The 21,372-nt window shown below is 37.1% G+C and overlaps 2 protein-coding genes across 10 annotated transcripts in view; both read left to right on the top strand.

Annotated features, from left to right (window-relative positions):
• LOC308643747 (uncharacterized protein) overlaps positions 1-21,372 on the top strand; it is a 738,434-nt gene that overhangs the window by 290,861 nt on the left and 426,201 nt on the right. The window lies entirely within an intron of this gene.
• The window catches only part of LOC308644232 (zinc finger protein 701-like), a 99,909-nt gene continuing 85,022 nt past the window's right edge, over positions 6,486-21,372 (top strand). Inside the window, exons 1-3 of one of the 9 annotated variants that reach the window (XM_081285100.1) lie at positions 6,486-6,635; positions 12,759-12,807; positions 13,306-13,365. Coding sequence is in view for 4 of the 9 variants with exons in the window: in XM_081285094.1 (XP_081141220.1) it covers positions 6,633-6,635; positions 12,759-12,810; positions 13,310-13,365 (111 nt within the window). In the remaining 5 variants the exon portion in view is untranslated. Of the gene's footprint in view, positions 6,636-8,800; positions 8,926-12,758; positions 12,811-13,305; positions 13,366-21,372 lie in introns of those variants that run through there. The other 8 variants (XM_081285098.1, XM_081285101.1, XM_081285097.1 and 5 more) reach the window with 8 other exon arrangements.

Below are 21,372 nucleotides of genomic sequence, written 5' to 3'. Positions count from 1 at the left end.
TGCATGTGAAAATACACAAGTGATTTCCAACATTATGCCTGACCACAAAAATGGGATTCCTAAATAGAATAAGATATATCCTATGCTTGTATGATTTTATTAAAATGGATTCTACATCATGTATAATTAATAAGAACCAAAAAATAAAATATAAAAAATACTGAATAGGAAACTGAAACCAAATTGATGGCATCATAACCTAATGATGAAATGTCTTCAAGGTGCATTCCAGTATTTTCTGCATCTCTCCCCAGTGGTGTCTGCCAAAGGTGTTGGAGCCTGAGAGAAAGATAGAGGTCCAGGGCACTTCACAGAGGAACAGAAAGGACCCCACACCTGTAGCATTCACCTGCAGGTGAAGGAATCCAAGGAGGCAGGTAATCTCAAGGCCTCCCATGTGTAACTAGGACAGAGAGAAGCAGGATGCATTTTAGTGGATTAGTGAGTATATATTTATTGGAGTTATTTATAGAATTAAGAAAATGTGGAGTCAGCTTTCCTAGACTCACAATGAAAATCAAATGTTTTTTTCTTGAAGAGGCAGACTCTTGAGCCCCTCTTAACAATGTCTTCTCTGTATTATGTGACTTCTGATCCCACTGAGCAGTTAGTTATGCTGTTTTTTTTTTCTTGTAAAGTGCAGAGTGTCCAGCTGCAATTAAGGATGCACACCTGAGAAGGGCCTTTGAGACTTTTGCACCCACTGCCTGGAATTTAGGCAAAGGGCAGAAAGCAGGGAGAACACCCAGGTTGGCCTTGGTTTGGGCAAGGCTGCCATCATGTGGCCACCACAGATACTTCTCTCAAAAAATGGCTTGCCAGTGATTTTGCCTCCAGGTGGAATTTAGCCTCAAAATGTAGATTAAACTTAGTTCAAGGAAAATTAGGCTCTAATGTTACCATATACATTGCATCTTCTCCAGGACACCTGCCAAGCCTGCTGTGAGCCTCCACAAAAGTGGGCAGCAATACACTGACAACTTCCCAAGAGGCTGAAAGGTTATTTCTTTTTGTATAATATAGCACAGATAAAGAGATGACAAGTCAGCACCCTAAAGAATAGTGAAGAAAGAGGCCCAGGTAATGAAACTTTGAAGAATTAACCTCAATTTCTTAGCATTAGAACTCAACAGAACTTAGAACTCTGGTAACCAGGCACATACATTCCAGAGAGAGTGCCTTATTCAGTTCATTTAAAGGGAGATATGCAAAATAAAAAGGTGTTTTCATGATCTAGCCAAACCTTCCAAGGTTCTAGGCACAAAAGTGTACAGAGCACATTTACATGTTGGCTCAGCACTCACACCAGACCCTTATGGCCACTTATCAGGAGGCACCGACAGGTAAAAGGGAGCAGCCCAGAGAAGACCAATCCAGGCAAGTCCTCATCTGAGATCACATCTGGAAAGTATTTTGACCTTCCTGTTCTGTGTATGTGTGTGTGTTGGGGTGGAGGGGGAGTGGCAGTAATTGCAGGGGACCTAAAATGGCAGAATTAGGCTATTTCAGAAAATGGGTAATAGGGTGGATATTTAAATATTTGATTCTAGTTTTTCTACTCAAATATTTATCCAAAGACCTTATTCTCTAATCCAGTATATGGAGGCCTATACATATGTTTATCTATATCTGGTCTGTGCATAAAAATTTTCAATGGGAGTATCCTTTGTGGAAACAGCGATTTATTACATGTTAATTATTGTCCTACATTTAAGACAATCACTTTGCTGAGTTCCATGTATATCATCAAGGAGCTACTTGTTAATTCCATCTTGGGGAATTAGCAAGTGCACCACACAACCCACAATGGTATCTCTGGTCTGAGGTTAGATGATCTTACTGGAGAAGGGTCTCCACAGGAAGGAACTGGAGATGGCTGGAATATGCCAGAACAAATACCCAGATTGGACACTCCATTAATCTTTGAGAACTTTACCACTTGGATGACCTACATGTCCATTCCCAAAGAAATATAGACTGTATTATTCCCCTGACAACATAATACATGTAAATCTTCAGATTACATATTTGTAGAAATAACAGAGAAAATATTTTCACATTATTGTCAGTGTTTACTGGGCACTAAATATTTCTTTCTGTTTAGCTACCTGACCCAGGTAGCTCATGCAGCAGTCAACTCCACTGACCTTCTAGTCCTTTTATGAGACTTATATACCAATATTCTTATGAGGAAAGTATTGACACAAAGAGGCGTGAGAGTTACACAAACAAAGGAGGAAAAAGTTATCTGTTTTTCTTTCTTTTTTTTTAATGACTGTGCCATACCACACACAAAAAAATCTCTGTAGCTCCTTAAGGTAAGGAGCTTTATCCCTCACATGCCTTCAGAATATTCTAATAAGAAATGTCTTTTCTTGCATCAGGTCAGCCTTTCAATGCTTTTGGGATGTGATGTGATCCAATTGTAATTTCATTTAGCCAAAGTGCAGGAACAGTGTATGTGTATCATAATGGGCTGTATCAGTGTCACAGGGCTATCATAAGACAATGCCACAGATGGAATTAAACAAAAATTTATTTGTTCTATTTCTAGATTCTTATATCAAGGTGCTTGCTGGAATGATTTCCTTTGAGGCCCATTCTTTGATATGTAGATTGCCATCTTCTGTCTCCATGTTTCCATGACATTTTTATGGGCTTCTGTGTGTCTTTATTGCTGCTGTTTATAAGGAGAAAAAGTTCATTGGATTAGACTTTACACCAATTAACTGAGTTAACATTAATCATGCCTTTAAGAATCATATATTCAAACAGAGTCATAATCTGAGGCACTTTGTATCTAGAATATCAACACATGTGATTTGGGGAGGGGACACAATCAGCTGAAAACATAAACTAGTCTCCTGCTGAATACATACTCTTAGGAAAGGAAATAGTGAGTAAAGACACACACACATGTAACATTTTAATAGCTACCATCAGATTATATCACAGAAAGGTTGCTAAAGTTACATTATCACAAGGAATTTCTGGTTGTAGCTGCTTCTCTGCAGCCAGGATTCCCTAGGGGTTGTATTTAAGGAAATAAAATTGGTTAATATCTTGTACTTGTAGCAAATAAAATCACACTGTTCCATTTTTTTCCAGTTTTCCAAATGACAAGTTTGATTTACCTTTCAGTTCATTATCAGCTATTTAGATTTTTTCTTCACTGAGCCATACTCAGATTTTGGGCCCTGTGATGTGATTTCTTGCAACCTGTAGTCTCCAAGCATTTGCCCCTATGAGGAACCTGGTTTGACATGTAGGGGAAAATTAGGATCAGAACACTTTTGAGATCTGAGAAAACCGCTTTATTAGTATGACCACCATCCCAGAGAGATGATTCCCAAAGTCTGAGCCCTGAGCACTTTGGAACTTCTACTTTTATACAAAAGCAAGTTTGAGGTACATCAAGGCAACAGAGTTGGTGCAATGCCATTGGATGGTGCAGTCTACATTCCTTACATGGATGCAAACTTGTGAACAATGTAAGAGACTCTTAGCTCATAGAGCTTAGGTACTTTTACTGCATTAAAACTAAAGGGGGATTGTTCTGTCCCCATTGCTTTATTTCCTGCTTCTGGTACTGTGATTACCTTTTACAGGTACTTATTAGCCACTGAACTCCTCTATGGTTAAATGTCAGTAAAAAGAGCTGCTGCTAGAAAACATAAAAAAAAAAAAACCACAGCCTGAGTTAAACTGCTGAGTTTCCATTTTCCTCTACCACAGACACCTCTTTCTGACTTATCTCACATGAAAGAAGGATAACCAATAGTCTTTAAGTCAAAGGGACTTCCTGGGTTGTCTTCTCTAGGCTCTGTCTTTAAAATGGGGAAGGAATCATATTTCTCCAGATGGGCATCCTCTATATTAGGAACAACCCAGACTTTGAGGAGCTTTGAAGGAATTTTACACAGTTCTGTCCTGGACAGTTCTCAGTTGTGACACATGCTGTTGAGAAGCCATTTGGTATCTAGAAGCCTGTGTTTTCTCACCTCTACGATTGGATGCTTTTGGAGGACACGGGTGGATAATGGATTCATGAGTTCTCTTGATATATATAGATTCTGTGCTTCCACAGCTGACAGAACATCTTGAAGATACTCTGAAGTTACTGCTTTACCATTATATGGCATTCCACAACAATTTTCTTTTCAGAAGATTATAACCTTGACACCATGGACACTCATGTCATTCACATACCCAAATACACTATATCACCTCTTCCTTGTTTGAAATCCAAATGCAAATTACCTGATTATTCATGGTACTGTGAAAATTATTTATTTTTATTTGGCCTCCTTTTACTCTATGTCTTCAATAATACAATTTTCTGCTACTTCCCTTTTCAGCCCATGTCCATCTTTATTTTGAAAACACAGGACTTGGTGGTCCTTTATATCCTTCTAAATCAGCCTGTTTCTATAATTGATAAACCCTGATTAAACTGACCTCATTTTTGATATCAAATATATTTTTGATGTGTAAAAAGGGGACATGACGAATTAGATTTGTTTTTTGCCCTTGTGTAAACTGAACCAGGATTCCCTGGATCCTGAAATGAGAGGCCCAAGATGACTCAGATGTATGAGAATGTTCTGTTCATATTATACTAAGTAATTCACTGGACTGGAATATATATATCACAAATCCTGCTTTTCACTTTCCAAATTGGAAGAGAATAAAAAATGTTGTGTCTTGTGATCTGGTGAAGATGTTTTGGCTTTGCAATCAGACACAGCTCATCCTAAGTCCCAGCCCAGCTGTTTATTAGTTGTCCACTGAAAGAAACAGATATTACAACCTGGCTAATAGGTCTAAGGCCAAATTGTCAAATAAGGTGTTTGCCTTTAATGTATTTAAACAATAGAGTCAAGGCTGTGGACAGATTACAAGGTATGTGTCCCTAAACCCCTGGGAACCCATATTCTTCTTTTTTTTTTTTTTTGCTGATATTTGCAATGGGAAATGTTGGGGTTTGAGTGTGCAGAGTTTAGCTCCCTCAGGCCTGACATATTGCAAGAGCTGTGGCTGTGATTTAGGTCAGCTGAGGCAGACCTCAGTTAGGAGGAGGAAAAGTTCTCTTCCCCTTATCGCAAGTCACAAGTTCTGCATGGTTTGGCCAAGAGGAAGAAGCTTCCTGCATACTTGTCCCAGGAACAGTACATTCTAAAGAAACAAATGCATCCTCAGGGGATTAGATAATGTCTACAAAGAACTTTGGGAGGGTACTTATCAAATAAACAGGAACGATCTGAATTTAGCTCTGTGTACCCGCTGAGGCATGATATTTGGGCAATGTGGGTAAAGTGTTATTTGAAGAATTGCTTGCTTTGTTAGAAGAAGAATATAAAAGGAACTTGCAAATAAACCTCAGCATGCAGTTGCAACTGCTGCCTTTGCTCTGCATCCCCTGTGTCCTGGTTATTTCGCAACCCTTACCCAGGGACCCAAACGCTCTAGACGTTCACAGGGAAAGAGCCTCTGACCAGCACCAAGTGGGAAAGCCTTTCCTTGTTAAAGCTCCCTGCTCTCATTCAGGGCATTGTCTCTACTGCTAGTTGAGCCTGAGGAGAAATATTAGCAAGGAACTGTAGCCCTCTACTCTAGCACATAAAAGGTTAGACCAGGTCCCTTACCTCTTTGATGTAAGGGCTTCCACAGATCACAAATTTGGAACTTGGCTCTATGCTTCCATATGCTGGAGAGAAATGATTTGAAGGTATCATTCCAAAAATACATATACTTCATTACTATAGCCACGTAAAGGTAATATTATGGATATATTGGGTTATGTTATTAAAAAAAATTTCAACTTTTTTTTTTGTGTGTGGGTATTTGTGTGTTGCTGGAAATCGAACCCAGGGCTTTGTGTATACGTGGCAAGCACTCTACCAACTGAAATATATATATTATTTTCATTTTTAATGTGCATACTAGAAAATTTTAAATTACTCTTGCCTTATGTATCGTTTCATTGGACATTGTTGCTTTATTTATTTTTTATTAATTTGTTTTATTGACTTTGTTGCTTTAGAGGGTTGCTTCCCAGCTGTCTGTCTCCCAAGAAGACCAAAGAACAGAAAAATTAAATGAAAACCTTTACAGTAATTGTCATTTTTTTCATTTACAAATAATATACAGGCGTATATAACCCATAAACTGAAATTACCTTATATACAAGGTTAAATGCAAATGTTCTGTAGTTGGGCTAGATCCCACTTCTGAGATCTTAAAATAGCAGCAGCCTGAGGCTCTGGGGTGCAATTCCCAGGTCTAAAATGAAAAGAAAAGAAAAGAAAACCTGTCATTCTGGCTTCATTCTTGCCTGGAGTGGATATCATCCCCTGGCACTCAAAAAGAAGGCTCACCGACTCAGGCTGGGGAGCAGAAAACTGACTGAAGCCCCTTCCAATCAGGAGTCTTGCTGAGCATTGTCCAATCCAGAGCGCAGCCAGCAAGGAGGGGGCGGGCTTCTGCGCTTCCGTTACTGGCCTTTCCTCCGGAATCCTCCATTTCTGCCTTTCAGCTCCAGGTTTTGGTCCGGTACTTAGGATCCTGGGTTGTTCTGCGGCGCAGGTGCTGAAGGTCCCCAGGGAGCATGTCTAACTGCTGAGCACCAGGAAATGGTGAGTGTGCTGCGGCACCTGGAGCCTTGGCAGGGAGGCTGGGGAAGGAGCCTTCAGGCAGTACTGGTTGTGGAGGGAACCGGAGCTGGTAGAACCGGACTCCGGGCAGCTTCTGCCGTCCGCAGGCCGTAGCCCTCCTTGGGGGAATCGTCTCTCAGTCCCACTGGCTAGCCAGATGGGGAACGTGTCAGTGGCGGAGACCCCCCGCGGCCTCCCACCCGCTTCGGAAGTCCTCAGCCCCAGCTCAAGTCCTATGTGGCTGAGGAGCGCGGCAGCTCGTGCAGCCCAGCTTCTGCCCCGGGGCTGTGGTGCTTGACCCGTGTGTAGAGCGTCGGAATCCTATCTCCAAATGCTGTTTTCCTCTAGGAGGAGAGCTGTGGTGTACAGGGTCCTTGATTATTCCCAAGCTAGGTACTTTTCAATTTTTTTGTTTGTTTGTTTTGTTTTGGTACTGGAGGTTGAACAGAAGGGTGCTTTACCACTGAGCCAAATCTCTGGTATCTTTTATTTTTATTTTATTTTATTTTTTTTAATTTTGAGACAGATTGCAGCTAAGTTGCTGAGATTGGCCTTGTTATGGTTTGATGTATATCGACGTTCCTATTTGCAATCAAGTATATCATTTTTACACATGGATTCACCTATGGATTTTGTTTGTATTGTGATTCCATATATATATATATATTATAAGTTTTATGTGGACATAATACCTTATTTATTTATTTATTTCTTAATGTGCCGCTGAGGTTGGAACCCAGTGCTTCTCACATACTAGGCAAGTGCTCTACTACTGAGCTACAACTCCAGCTCTATATTGTGATTCCTTGATTATTATAATAGTAAAGTTTCATAATATATATGTGTCAGGTGATGATAACTACTTATTTTTTTCTTATAATTGAAAAGTTTCTTGTCTAAGTTTGCATATATTTAACTTTGTGGATGGATTTTGGAACTGTTTGTTTTGATTTTGTCTTTAATTAAAAGTAAAGCATGCTGTTTTTTTTTTAAATTTAATAGTTTTTAGAAGGACAGAATGCCTTTATTTTATTTGTTAATTTTTATGGGGTGCTGAGGATCGAACCCAGTGTCTGATGCATGCTAGGCAAGAACTCTACCACTGAGCTACAGCCCCAGCCCAGCATGCTTTTTTAAAAAAAGAAATTAGTGCATTATAGTTATACATAATATTTAGGTTCATTTTGGTATAATTATACAAGCATGAAATATAATTTGTTCCTCTTCAGTACCCAGTACTTCCCTTTTCCCTCTCCTGTCTTCCCCTGTTTTCAATTTATTTGTAGAGTTTTAAAAATTACTGCTTTATAGATGCACATAAATGTAAAATTGACATTGATATATTCATATATGTACATAGAAATTTTGATGGGAAAATATTGTAAGCTAATTTTGGAAAAATTATCTTTGTAGTGATGAGTTTTATCATCTACACATGGGGTGTGTAATTGAGTCTTTTATGTACTTCTGATTCAATTTTTTTCATAAGTTGTATATACTTTCTTTTTAAACCTGTTTACATGGGAATCACCACATGCATATGGAGCCTATGTAAAACCTAAACATGGTGTGTTATACTATTTTTTTAATGGATGCACTGTGACAAAAATGTGACTTGCCCCTAGTGACCTCTTTCCCCACAGTTTATTACTCATCACTTCCATTCTTTTGAACCATCACTCTGGGTTTCAAGTGTTTGAATGTGTACTGTTTTCCTACATGTTATCATGGTCAGATGTACTATAATTTCAGTATGTTTCTGTGGGGGAGTATTATGTATCTTTATTAGCAAAAGAGTTTCCACCAATAGATAATAATTCTAAAGAAGTTTAGGGGAATAAATTTGTTTCATATCTTCATCAATACTAATTTTGTCTAGGATGGGATTTCATTTTACATTTCTCTAATTTCTAAAAATGTTGAATTTTTTATGTTTACTGAATACTTAGATGTCTCCTGTATAAATTGGCAGTTTGTTTCTTGCCTGCATTTCCTTTGTGATTTCTGGTTTAAAAAGATAAGAAAATAGATTGAAAGAGGCAGCTGGAGTTTGATTTCAGGAAAAAGAATGAATTTACTTTTAATTATTAAAAATTTTTATTTCCATTTTTTCCTTCTTTTGTGTATGTATTGTAGGTTTCTTATTTTTGGAGGTTATTTCAGATGGAATTCTAGGGCTTTTCTTTGGAAATTCTAACAAGAAAAAGAAATAAGGCAAATCTCTCTTCCCTATGACTGCAGAAAAATGAATATATTTTCTCAAAAACACCTGGTAAGTAAATTTTTGAATGACACAGTCGCTAAAACATCCACTCTTCTTCCTTGAAGGTTTTTTTTTTTTTTTTTTTTTTTTGAATGTTTTTGACAGTGAATCATGTATCCTATTACCTTGATTTTGGAGTTTAATACAAATCATATGGGATAAGATTTGGCCAATCCTAGAAATATTCAGACATGATTTTATTTTTAGAAATAGTTACATTTTTTTTTCCCCAATATCTTACAAGCCCTTTAGATTATTTTCTTCCTTGTGTCTTACTCAGACTCTGTGATTTCAGTGTGCTTTTTTGTACCCTGTAATCTCTAAGCATTTGCCCCCATCAGGAGTCTGGGTTGATAGGTCTTGTTTCTCCAAATTTCCTTTAACATGAAGGAAGATAATACAGTTGTGTCACTCCTGGGACATTTTCTCTAGGCACTCTCTTCAAAATGGGGGAGGAAATAATATTTATCTGGACTAACTTCCCCTATATCAGGAGCAAACTAGTCTTTGTGGAGCTTTGAAGGCATTTCATATAGTTCTGTTTCTGGGTAGTTCTCTATGTGCTGCTGAGTTGCCATTAGATGTCCAGAAACTTGTGTTCTCTCATGTCTACAATGGGAATAATTTTAGAGGACACAGATGGATTATGCGCTTCATGGAGCCTACTAATACATGTGTATGCCCTGGCCCATAGATGACAAAGCACCTGGAAGACACTGCAGATACTAACAGTTTAACCATCATCTGCAGTCACATGGATTTTCTTTCAAAAGATTGTGGTAACCTTTTCATTATAGGCCCCCATGTTATCCACATGACCAAATATAAAATGTTTTGAGTCCTCCTCATCTGAATTCCAGATTCCATTTCTCAGGTGATTCAAGGTGGTGCAACTAATTGCATGTTTCTCCTTGCCCTCCATTTGCTCTATGTCCTCCATAAAAGATTTTTATGCTTAGAGGCATAAAATAATTTATATATATATATATATATATATATATATATATATATATATATATATATTACATAGTATATAAACATACATATTTAGTATATAAAATATATACTATGTATACATGTATGCATAGTACATATATACTATATATAGAATATGTGTGTATATACTATGAATTATATGTGTATATTATATATACTAGTATACATACATATATAATACATAATAATACACACAAACACATACACACACACAGAAATCCTGCTGTTTTGAATATGTTCACCTATGTTTAGAAAATGACAGAAACCTGGATCATTTTCTGATTTTAAAGGAGGACTGAGATTATGTCTGAACTGGAATTTCTCTGGGTCCTGCAATGGGAGCCCCATGACAAAATTAGCTATGAGAATGTTTGTCATAAAATATATTTGTGTATATAATAGCATAGATGTTATATAATGCTAGAAGTGAGGGATACAGTTCCATACCAATATTTCTTCTCAGATGCAAAAAACAGTAGAGACACTGTCCTGAGTGAGAGTAGGGATTTTAACAAGAAAGTTTCTAGAAGTAGACTTTTTCCACCAAATTCTGGCCATGGTCTTTTCCACTCCAGATATCAGGGCTGGGGATATAACTCAGTTGGTAGAGTGCTTGCCTTACATGCACAAGGCCCTGGGTTCAATCCCTAGCACCACACACACATACACAAAAAGACTTAAGATATCAGACAGGGCTGGGGTTGAGACTCAGTGGTAGAGTGTTTGCCTAGCACACACGAGGTATTGGGTTTGATCCTCAGCACCACATAAATGTAAAATAAAGATATTGTGTCAACCTAAAACTAAAAAATAAATATTAAAAAAAGATATCAGACAGTAAGCAAAAAAAATAAACACACCCACATATATATAAATAATATATTTAATATGTAGTATAAATATATTGTAAAAGATATAGATTGATAGATATATTACATTATATATGCACACACACATTACATTATATATATACACACACACATATACACACACATAGAAATCTTGTTTTTTTGAATATATAACACTAACCAAGTCCTAAAATTAAAAAAAAAAAAAGTTATATGAGTTATGTAATGTGGTGGAGGTATTTGGGCTTTCAAATTAAATACAATTCATTTCTATTTGTTATTTATTTTGGGGTACCACCGAATGAACCCAGCGGCACTCGGATATATCATCAACCCTTTTTTGTATTTTATTTAATGACAGGGTCTCAATTAAGTTGTTTAGGGCCTCATTACATTTCTAAGGCTTACTTTGAACTTGTATTTTTCCTGCCTCAGCCTTTGGAGAAAAAAAGTCTACTTCTAGAAACTTTCTTGTTAACTGAAGTTTCAAGCATATGCCATCACATCTGGTGATACTTGTTTATTAATTGAAGGGGCTTTGGTCATTGGAGGAAAAAAAAAATGTCAGAGACTGGCCATTAGGTCTAATGTAATTGGACACAATACTTTTTTTTTTTAAATTTATTTTTTTAATTTTATTTATTTTTATATGGTGCGGAGGATTGAACCCAGGGTCGCATGTGCTAGGCGAGTGCTCCACGACTGAGCCACAGCTCCAGCCCCAAGGAGTTTACCTTTAATGCATTTAAATAATAGACTCAAGGCTGTGGATAGATCTGAAGACATGGGCCCCACCTTCTGGAACTTCACCTTTTGCTTGCTACCTGATATCTGGAATGGAAGGGACCATGGCCAGCATTTGGTGAGAAAAAAATCTACTTTTGGAAATATTCTGGTTAAAGTTTTCTGCTCTCACCCAGGGCAGTGTCTCTTCTATTTTTTTTTTTTTTTTTTTTGGACTTGAGGAGAAATATTGTTGAGGAATTGAATCCCTCACCTGTAGGAGCAGTAAGGAGCTTCGTCTCCTTGAGGTCAGAAGAACTGTAGCTCTGAAATCTGAAATATGGTTCTGAGAACTGAGATATTCTGGAGGCTTGACATATCAGTTTTGAGGGTGTAGTCCCCAAAATACATATATTTCTTTAGTAATATTTTATTGGTTACATAACTGTAATATTCCCATAATGAATATATTGGGTTGTGTTATTAAAATCAATTTCTACTATTTATTTATTATTTTTAAAAGTTGTCGATGGACCTTTATTTTATTTGTTATTTATATGCAGTGCTGAGAATTGAACTCAGTGCTGGTAAGTGCTCTACCACTGAGCCACAACTCTAGTCCTACTATTTATTTTTTTATGTGAATATTAGAAAAAATTTTGATTAGGCTTGTGACTCACATATTCTTATCATTGGGAAGTGCTGCCTTATGGGATTGCTTCCCAGGTCAGTCTGTTTCCTCAGAAGAGGAGAGAGCAGGAAAGTTAAATGAAATTTTACAGTATTGTCATTTTATTATTTACATTTATAAATAATATACGGGCATATATACCCACAGATTGAAAAGGCCTTCTGTGAAAGGTTAAATGCAAATGCCCTCTTGACTGGGCTGGGTCCCACTACTACAAGGAAACCTTGCCTTAAGTCAGCTGCATCCTGAGGCTCTGGATTTCAATTCCCAATACCTAAAAAAAAAAAAAAAAAAAAAAAAAAAAAAAGAACTGCAGCCAAGAGGTCATTCTGACCTCATTCTTTTCAGCATTTGGTGTCACTTCCTGTAACTCAAACATAAGACTCACTATGCTCAGCCTGAGAGGGTGAAGATATAAGCCCTGTCCACTTAGGAGTCCTTAGGTCAAATCAAGCACATGGCCAATGACTAGGAGCAGGCTTTGACCACCTGGTGTGGCTTTTGTCTCTTGAGCCTGCCAGCATTGTTATTCATCTCTAGGCTTCCTTTTTATGTTCCTCTTTCATGTTTGCTCTGGTGTGCAGGTACTGAAAGATCTACTGAGAGAACACTGGGCACCCCAAAAACCATTAAGTGGTGAGTGTGCAGTGGCTTCCTGAGACAGGGGGCATGGCTACTTGAAATTGGCTGGATTACAGTGGGAACTGATGATTGTGGACTGGAATTCCTTTGGTAGTTTCTTGAATCTGCAGGCCTGGGTCCTCCCTGGGCCAGGTTAGCCCTGAGTCCTTACTGGCCAGTCAAGTGGGGCATGTATCAGCAATGAGGAACCTGAGAGTCCTGTCTTATTCCTGCAGAGAAATCCTATCTGAAGGTGCAGCATTCCAGCACCTTCCCAGAATGTGTATTGAATTGAATTGAGCAGTGGGATGATCATCAGTCACAGCTCCATATGTGTCTTCTTGCATGAGGGGGGCTGTGGTTCTGCAGGAGTCTCAGTTCTTCCTTCCTCTTGAGCTTTCTATTCTTTCTTTTTTTGTAAGGGTAGGGGTACTGTGGATTAAACCCAGAGGTCCTATATCGCTGAGCTATATCCTTTTTACTTTTCATTATTATTATTTTTATTTTGAGACAGATGCTGAGTCTGGCCTTGAACTTGTTCTTCAGTTTCCTGAGTTTCTGGAATTACAGGTGTGTGCCATCCTGCCTGGATTCCCCTGAATATTCTAAATTTATGGGAAGCAAAGTATCAAATCCAGAACCCCATCTCCCAGCCTAAACCTCTGTACATCTGTCAGTACATTCCTAAACTGCCACCTTCCTGTCCATATTCTCAATTACAGTGTTCCTTTCTCCACAGTACTGTCAATTATTTTTTTCCCCATGCTACATTTCAAATGGGTACAGTATTTTTTAATTGTTTTACCAAGAACTGGATGGACCTTTTTAAGGGATTTTTTTTTTTCCTGGCTGCGAACCTCGAAATTTTAGGTAGACTGTGGGCAAGTGAGCAAGACCTGTCTCAAAATATTTAAACAAGGGCTGGGGATATAGCTCATATTTAACATGCTTTTGTGTTAAATCCCCAGTACCACAGAAAAATAAAAAGCAAAAGATTTGTTTTCTGTTTATGAGCATTTCACATAAGAGAAAAGTAGAGAAGAATCACTTGACCTTTATAAAAATGTGCGTATGTGTATCTTATCTTTGTCTCTCCCAGGCCAGAAACCCTGACAGGATGTCTTTGGGCTGAGAGTTCCCTTGTGGAATTTATGTCTGTGATATTTTCATGGTCCTGTGTTTCAGATCTACCTGACATGAGGATCCCATACCTGGTACAACTGAAGTCTCTTGGAGTGACTAGTGAATGTCAGTTCTTGGGTCCTATCTTGTTAAACAGCAGTCTAAGTTTAGGAAGTACAGTTTATTAAGGAAGTAGCTGAGTGGCCTCCAGCTGAAAGGAGTCTCCTGAATTTCCTGTTGTGTCCTTAATCCAAAAGGCACTTCAGTTGTTTCCTTATCTTGGCTTCTATGAATACTGCTATAATGAATATGACAATATAGCCATTTTTTAACATACTAAGTCCAATTCCATTGGAAATAGTGTGTTAGCTTTTAAAGAACTCTCATGCTATTTTTTAAAAAAAATGACTGTTATTGAATTTATATTCCAGCCCAGTTTGAAAGTGTTTCTTTCTTCCGTATCCATATAATTGGAGTACTAGTTATCCTTCAACTCTTTTTGATAGTAGCCATTCTAATAGCTATGCTCAGGATGCAGAAGTTCTCATACTTGGCTGGTGACTAAATTCCTGATGCAAGTTTGTTAGACTCTAGGCTGCTATGTACTCACTGGAAGAAGGTGATGTAAACCTATTCTAGAAAGAAACAGAGATCTGTGATTTTTAGCCCTTTTTCTTTACTCCTGGTGGGGATTGTAGCCCATAGAAATACTCATACATCAATGTGAAGCCCCTCCTTTGTTATCTAGGGAGCTTTGCACATGCACAGTTGTCATTGCTCCAAAAATTTGGAGGTTTAGGATGTAGTGCATTGAATGGAAAAAGTTAAAGTTTTTAACTTTAACTCTCAGTGCAAGAGCAAATTCCTGTATGAACAATTGGTTAGGTCTGGAGTTAATATTGAAGTGAGATGGGAGAGAGGGCTCAGGCAGTGCTGAGCTCCCACTTGGGTTGCCAATGCTGGATAAAGGCTCAACTGTTAGCAATATCATTTTGCTGGCAAATTCATTCCAGGGATGAACTGGGACCCTTGACATTTCATTCCTCCTCTGCTCTGGTCCCAGGGAGTATAACCCATTCATTGATCTTGCATAGCCATGGAAAGACACCATTTTCCTTTCCTCTGGTCTTGATACTTGTATATATATAATCCTTTCCTCTCTATGCACCAGATAAACTAAGATTCAACCTATAAGAAATCTAGCATTAAATGTGCTATATTTATCATCCCAATCAGTCTTCCTCTACTCAGAGTGACAGAGGATTTAATGTCCAAATTGTATGGCACATTTCTTAAGGCAGGACTAGTGTCCACGTGTCCATCAACTTTTTCTACTCATCTGATGGTAGATATTTTCTCAGTTGTCCAATGTACACAAATCTCTCAATTTATTTATGCCTTTATTTGAGAGAGACTTAAAACAGGAGTAAGTGTTTTTTGGTGTATCCATGAATGGAGGGAGAGTCAGGAGCCTCCTTTTCTGCTATATTTTGAAAATCATCCCTCTTAACATTTGCTTTTTTGTGGGGCTGGGGTATAATTCTAGTACCAAACGTAATCTGCACCCAAATCCTACCAATGATCTGTGCCTCCAGTTCTAACATCTATATTTATGTTGGGTTGTATCATTCACTCATATCAAATACTTTTCGTCATATGGTTGCATTTGTACAGACTCTTTTATTGCACTTAACAGTAACAATGATTTTTACATACATATGAGTTTATGAAATTTTCTGCATTATAATTTCTTGGTCTTCAAATTATTGCAATATTAGAGTTTTATAATGTACATTAGTGTCAGGTAATGAGAGCTGCTGCTTTTTTCTCTTATGTTCAGAGTTCAGGGCTAATTTCATATATATTTAACCTTCCAGCAGAATTTTAGAACTTTTTGATTTGGTCTCTTATTCAATTTAAAGTAAAGCATGTTGAAATTTTTATGAGGTATTATAGAATAACCTGGGGGAAATGGTCATCTTTATAATGACAGGTTTTGTCATCTACACATGGGGTGTGTAACTAAGTCTTTTCTGTGCTTCTATGTATTTTTATTTTCTCAAATTCTAAAGATTTTCTTTTAAAATATGCTTACCTTATAAGTAACATATAACATATAACATGCCACTTATAACCTTATAAATGACATATAACATTCATGTGACACATATAAAAAATTACATGGTGCTTTATACTATTTTTTTCCACTAGATTTAATATGAAAAAATGTGTCTTCTTCTATAAACCATTATTTCCCACAGTTTATTATTTATCAATTTATAAATGTTCATTCTCTTCAATCAAGAAATACTGTTGTATTCTTATATATACATGTGCTATAGTTTTAGTCTATTTCTGGTGTGGATACATCACATATCTTCAATAGCAAAACAGTTTGCACACATGGATAGCAACAGCTCAAACTCCATCTTCCCTTCATGATTATTCATTTATTCCATATGTTCATCCATAATCTTTAATTTGGGATATATCATTTTATTTTATTTTACATTACCTAGTTTCTAATGATGTTGGGTTTTTATGATTATTTAACACTTAAATATCTCATATAAATTGGCTATTCATTTTCTTGCATGCATTTTCTTTGCAATCTTTTTTTCCCCACTGATAGTATTTTTTCCCACTGATAGTTTGATCATATGTGAGGAAAATTAGTTACTTTTGCTCTTTCACTTCATTTTGCACCCTTTAATGGTATTGGATCAACAGAATTTTAAATTTAATACTATGTATTTCATTAATTTAAAAATATTTTGTGTAACTTTGAAAATAAATAGCTATAATTTTTTGTTCTTTTTCCCTTTTGTGATTCTGGGGATTGAAACCAGGATGTCCTATTGCTTAGCTATATCTTCACCCTTTTTTAAATGTTATTTATTATTAATTAATTAATTAATTAATTTATTTATTTTTTACAAGGGATTGAACTTAGGGGCGCTTAACCATGGTGCCACACCACCAGCCCCATTTTTGTATTTAGAGACAGGGTCTTACTGAGTTGCTTAGCACTGTGCCGTTGCTGAGGCTGCCTTTGAACTCACAATCCTCCTGCCTCAGCCTCTCGATTAAAAGTTATTTGAGACAGTTTTGCTCAGTTGATACGATCAGTCTCAAAATTGTGCTCCTCCTGTCTCAGCCTCCAGAGTACTGGATATTTCAGGTGTGCACCACCACATACACCCTGACTCACCCTTTCTTACATCAACATTTGAATGCTTTTATGTTTTATATTTTAGTATTATTCATTATTTTTATATTCAGTATTTAGTATGTGAAAATGAGGTGTTATATGGTTTGAGTGAAGAGTACCATAGCATTTTTATTATCACACAGATGTCCCTTTATCCTGAAATCTTTCTTTGGAAAGAAAGCCATTTTTTCTTCTCTGCATTGCAATCTCTATCATTTATTTACTATTGTCTAAATAGCAAGGGACTTATTAAGTGTTTTTTCTTGAGTGAGTTCCACAGTTTTTGCATTTCATTGTGAGTATTACACTGATTGTTACAAACCATAACATCAGTTATGTGTGGTATTATGGTATTTTGGTCAGTAGTAGACTTCATTTTACAACAAAGCCTATAGCAAATAGCCAAGCCATGTAGTAGTCTGTGCCATCTAGATTTTTATCATTATACTCAGATGCTTGGAAAATGACGGAATTATCTTAGAGTGAATTTTCTATAATGTATTCCCATCAAGGGAGACATCATTGTATACATACATATATGTGTCATTATATAGTATATAATGGACATGATTTTCACTTGTCAAGTTTACCAGTGCTCTTTCAATTTTATTTGCTTTTTAAAAGCACCAGCATTGACATTGGTGATTCTTTTTTGTGGTATTTTCATTTTCAATATTTGCTAAATTTTCTCTTTTTCTTAGGATTTTTTTTTCTCTATTCTTATTTTTATAAAGTATACTTTTTTCCAAACTATTATGGCTTACTGATCTAAGACTGCATGTTTTCTTTTTAACCTCAGCTTTAGCTGCATCTCTCTTTTTTACATTTATAGAGGTTTGATAGACACACATTAACCTGTATACATCTTAGGAATCTATCTATCTATATCTTTTGGCTTATGTACATATCCAAGAAACCAACACCACAATCAAAAAATTATCATATTCATTACTACAAATTGTTACCTAGTTCCCTTTTACATCCTTTTTTTCTGCTCTTGCCCACAAACTTTTACATAATAAATTTGATCTTACTGAGCACAACAAGAAGAGGATATTGAAATTATATAGATTCTTGAATTATCACAAAGAAAACATACCATGTTCTATTGCTTACAAGAAAAAGAACATTAATGGTACTCCAATAACCCCTTCATGCCCTCTTCCTCTTACTACTCCTCCATGATCCCCAATGGTAAGTATTTTTTTTCCTATCTAATACTCTTAAAGCATTTTTTAAAAAATGAGCAAACTTATAATGAAACAGAAGTGTGACTCCCTCTTTACTCATTAATCCATAAAAGGGAGGAGAAGGAGCAACTGAGGGTCGTGGTGCCAACATTGACCCAACCCCAGCCTGCTTCTCTCTGATTGGAGGGGATGTGAGGCAAATCCAGAGATGAAGGAGAGGGCTGAGGCAGGATGTGAGGCTGGGGGCTGCTAAGAGGGGTTACCAGAGTGCAAGAGGGAGGAGGGAAGAAAAGAGAAATGAAGGGGAGGGTGCAAATGGGGACCAGTGGTAAGCTCAGATGAAGCAGAAAAGAAGGTGTAACAATGGCACAGTGAGAGGGGAGTGTTAGCATCTGGAGAGGTGAAAATATGAAGGCAGGGGTGAAAAAAGAGAGTCACATCCTTGGTGCAGTTCTCCAAGCTACAAGCAGGTGAAAGGTTCACACCCTAGTTTTTTCCTCCCACTCTCACTTCCCAAGTGACATCCCATCCCAAGTTCATTGGAAAGATTTTCCTTCTGTCACCCCAATTTCTGTCTTCTTCCAATTGGGGTTCACTTTATCTTCTCCCTCATCTTCTGCATCCTGTTTATTCACTCTGCATCCTTAGCAAGTTCTTCTTCCCCCTCAGCCCCCTCTCATCCTCCTCTTCCACATCTTTATTTTCCTCTTTCCAGCTTGCCTTATACTTCTCTTTCTTCTTTTTTATTTTTCAGAGCATTGACACTAAATGTGGTCTCACTGCCTCTTGGTCTTCTCTGAGATGGTACTGGGACAAAGTTGGGACAGGTGTGAAAACTGGGTCCCAGTGTCCAGACTGAAATGTCCTGCACTTCAGAGTGTGGTGGCAGCTGGAGGGACCTTTCCCAGTGATAAAGGCAGCAGTGATGGGGGCAGTTAGAGCATTGTCCCAGAATCTTGTTTCCCACTTCTCTTCTCTTTAGGGGTAGAATTAATGGTACATAGTGTATGCGTGAATAGATAGCACCACACCATGTTCCAGGTGGCTTTATCTTTTACCTTGCCATGGCAGGCATGGTAATTCCTATCAATTATCATCTCTGTGGCCATTAGTCACATATATATTTATTTGTCATTTGAATGTTTTCTCCTTTGTGAAATCTATTTTTGAAACTTCTCATCTGTGCTGTACTCTGTTAGCATGTCTTTCTTCCCCCTAAAAAATGAATAACACTTCATATATTCTGCACTATAAACACTTTACTAAAAATGTTAACTAAAACATCTTTGACTTTCAACTTTGGAGACACACTGACTTAAAATGACAAAAGTAGTTTTTTTTTTTTTTTTGGGTACTGGGGATTAAACTCAGGGGCCCTTGACCACCGAGCCCCATTCCCAGCCCTAATTTGTGTTTTATGTAGAGATAGGGTCTCACCGAGTTGCTTAGCCTCTAGCTGTTTCTGAAAGCTGGCCTCCAACTCATGATCCTCTTGCCTCAGTCTTATAAGCTGGTGTGTGCTCAGAAAACTAACAATATTCAAGATTTATCAGTTGTTTATGTACAAAAGAAAATAAATATTCAAATTGGAAATTAAAAACAATTCTAGTGACAATTATGACAAAAGCAAAATACTTAGGAATATTTTTTAGAAAGTTGTGAAAACTTGAACATTAAAATATAGAGTATATGGCTTGTTTTTAGAAGATCTAGTATCATTCCTAAGTCCCTTCCTTCTTTTTGAGGGTTTTAAATTTATAGAAAGAGAACAGAAATTGTGTTTTATTTCTCTGGTACTAAGGAGTGGTCTTAAGTATGCTTTACTCGTGAACTATATCACCATCACTTATTATTTTATTTTGAGGTAGGGTCTTGCTAAGTTACTGAGAAGGGACTCTAAATTGTGATCCTTCAGACTCAGCCTCCCAAGTAACTGGGATTATGTATGTGTGCCACAAACGTGGCAGGGATTTTGTTCTTGACTTTAAAATTATTACACATTGGCTCAGAATAAAATTTAGGTAGTTCTTTTGCCATTTTTATGGCAGAAGATGGAGGCCACAGAGAGAGGATATGGCTTTCCACATCTTTGGAACAGGAATACCAAGTATTAATTCACCCTCTTCCCCTTATTCAACATTTAAAGTTTCCACAGATACTACAGAGTTGTTTGAGAAAGATCAAGGGCTGTGAGGAAGGGGAACCAGTATTTCAAAGTATCCGGAAGAGTACTCTAAGAAACAGTGCTGAGCTACCGGGGTATGAAGAATAGAGTCCCTGAGATTTAATTGTAGAAGCCACAGAACATATATAAGAATGTAAACAATACAGTGATACATTTTTAAAAGATGATCATGGGTAGAACTTGGTCAGTTGTACTCACTCTCCTACCCCATCCACATACCCACAAACATCACACCCCTTTCACCTCACTTACATCACACCTTGCTTGAAGAGAAATGTGTGTGTTAGTGGTACTCTGCTGTTCACCATGGGCAGAACTCTTTGCCTAGCCTATGGTAGAAATCAGAATGGATCACAAAGTTCAGGACCATCTCTGTCTTTGCATCTCCCCCGCCCTCTCTCTCTCACACACACAAATAACTGAAGATTTTAATTATAAATATTTTGATGGATGACATGAACTTGGGAGTATTGGGCCAAATAATTGGAACTTTGAAAGTATACATGTGCAGAAAGAGTATGAATGACACATTTCCTATCACACTGATGTTTTATTTCATTATTTTCACAAAAGCAGTTTTTTTTCTGTGTAATGTAATATAATGTACTGAACACTGCAAAATTAGTTTAGTGTGTTACAGGTACAAAGAGGATTAATATTTTTATCTTGTTGTTTACTAATAAATTTAAAAGAGACATGTATTTTTTTCCCCATACTTTCGATTGCTTCTTTTCAGTTTGATAAAATTGGGCCAAAGGACAGTTTCTTATATTTTATTGCTGTTGCTTCTTTCCTTTGTTGTATAAATTTAAGTTGTATAACTGTGCTTAGAATTACATAGAAAGAGAAATATCAGTGAAATAGCAGAG

Source organism: Spermophilus citellus, assembly GCF_964194105.1.
Source record: "Spermophilus citellus genome assembly, chromosome: 3".
In the NCBI taxonomy this organism is placed as follows: domain Eukaryota; kingdom Metazoa; phylum Chordata; class Mammalia; order Rodentia; family Sciuridae; genus Spermophilus; species Spermophilus citellus.
This window is presented reverse-complemented; position numbering and strand designations above follow the sequence as displayed.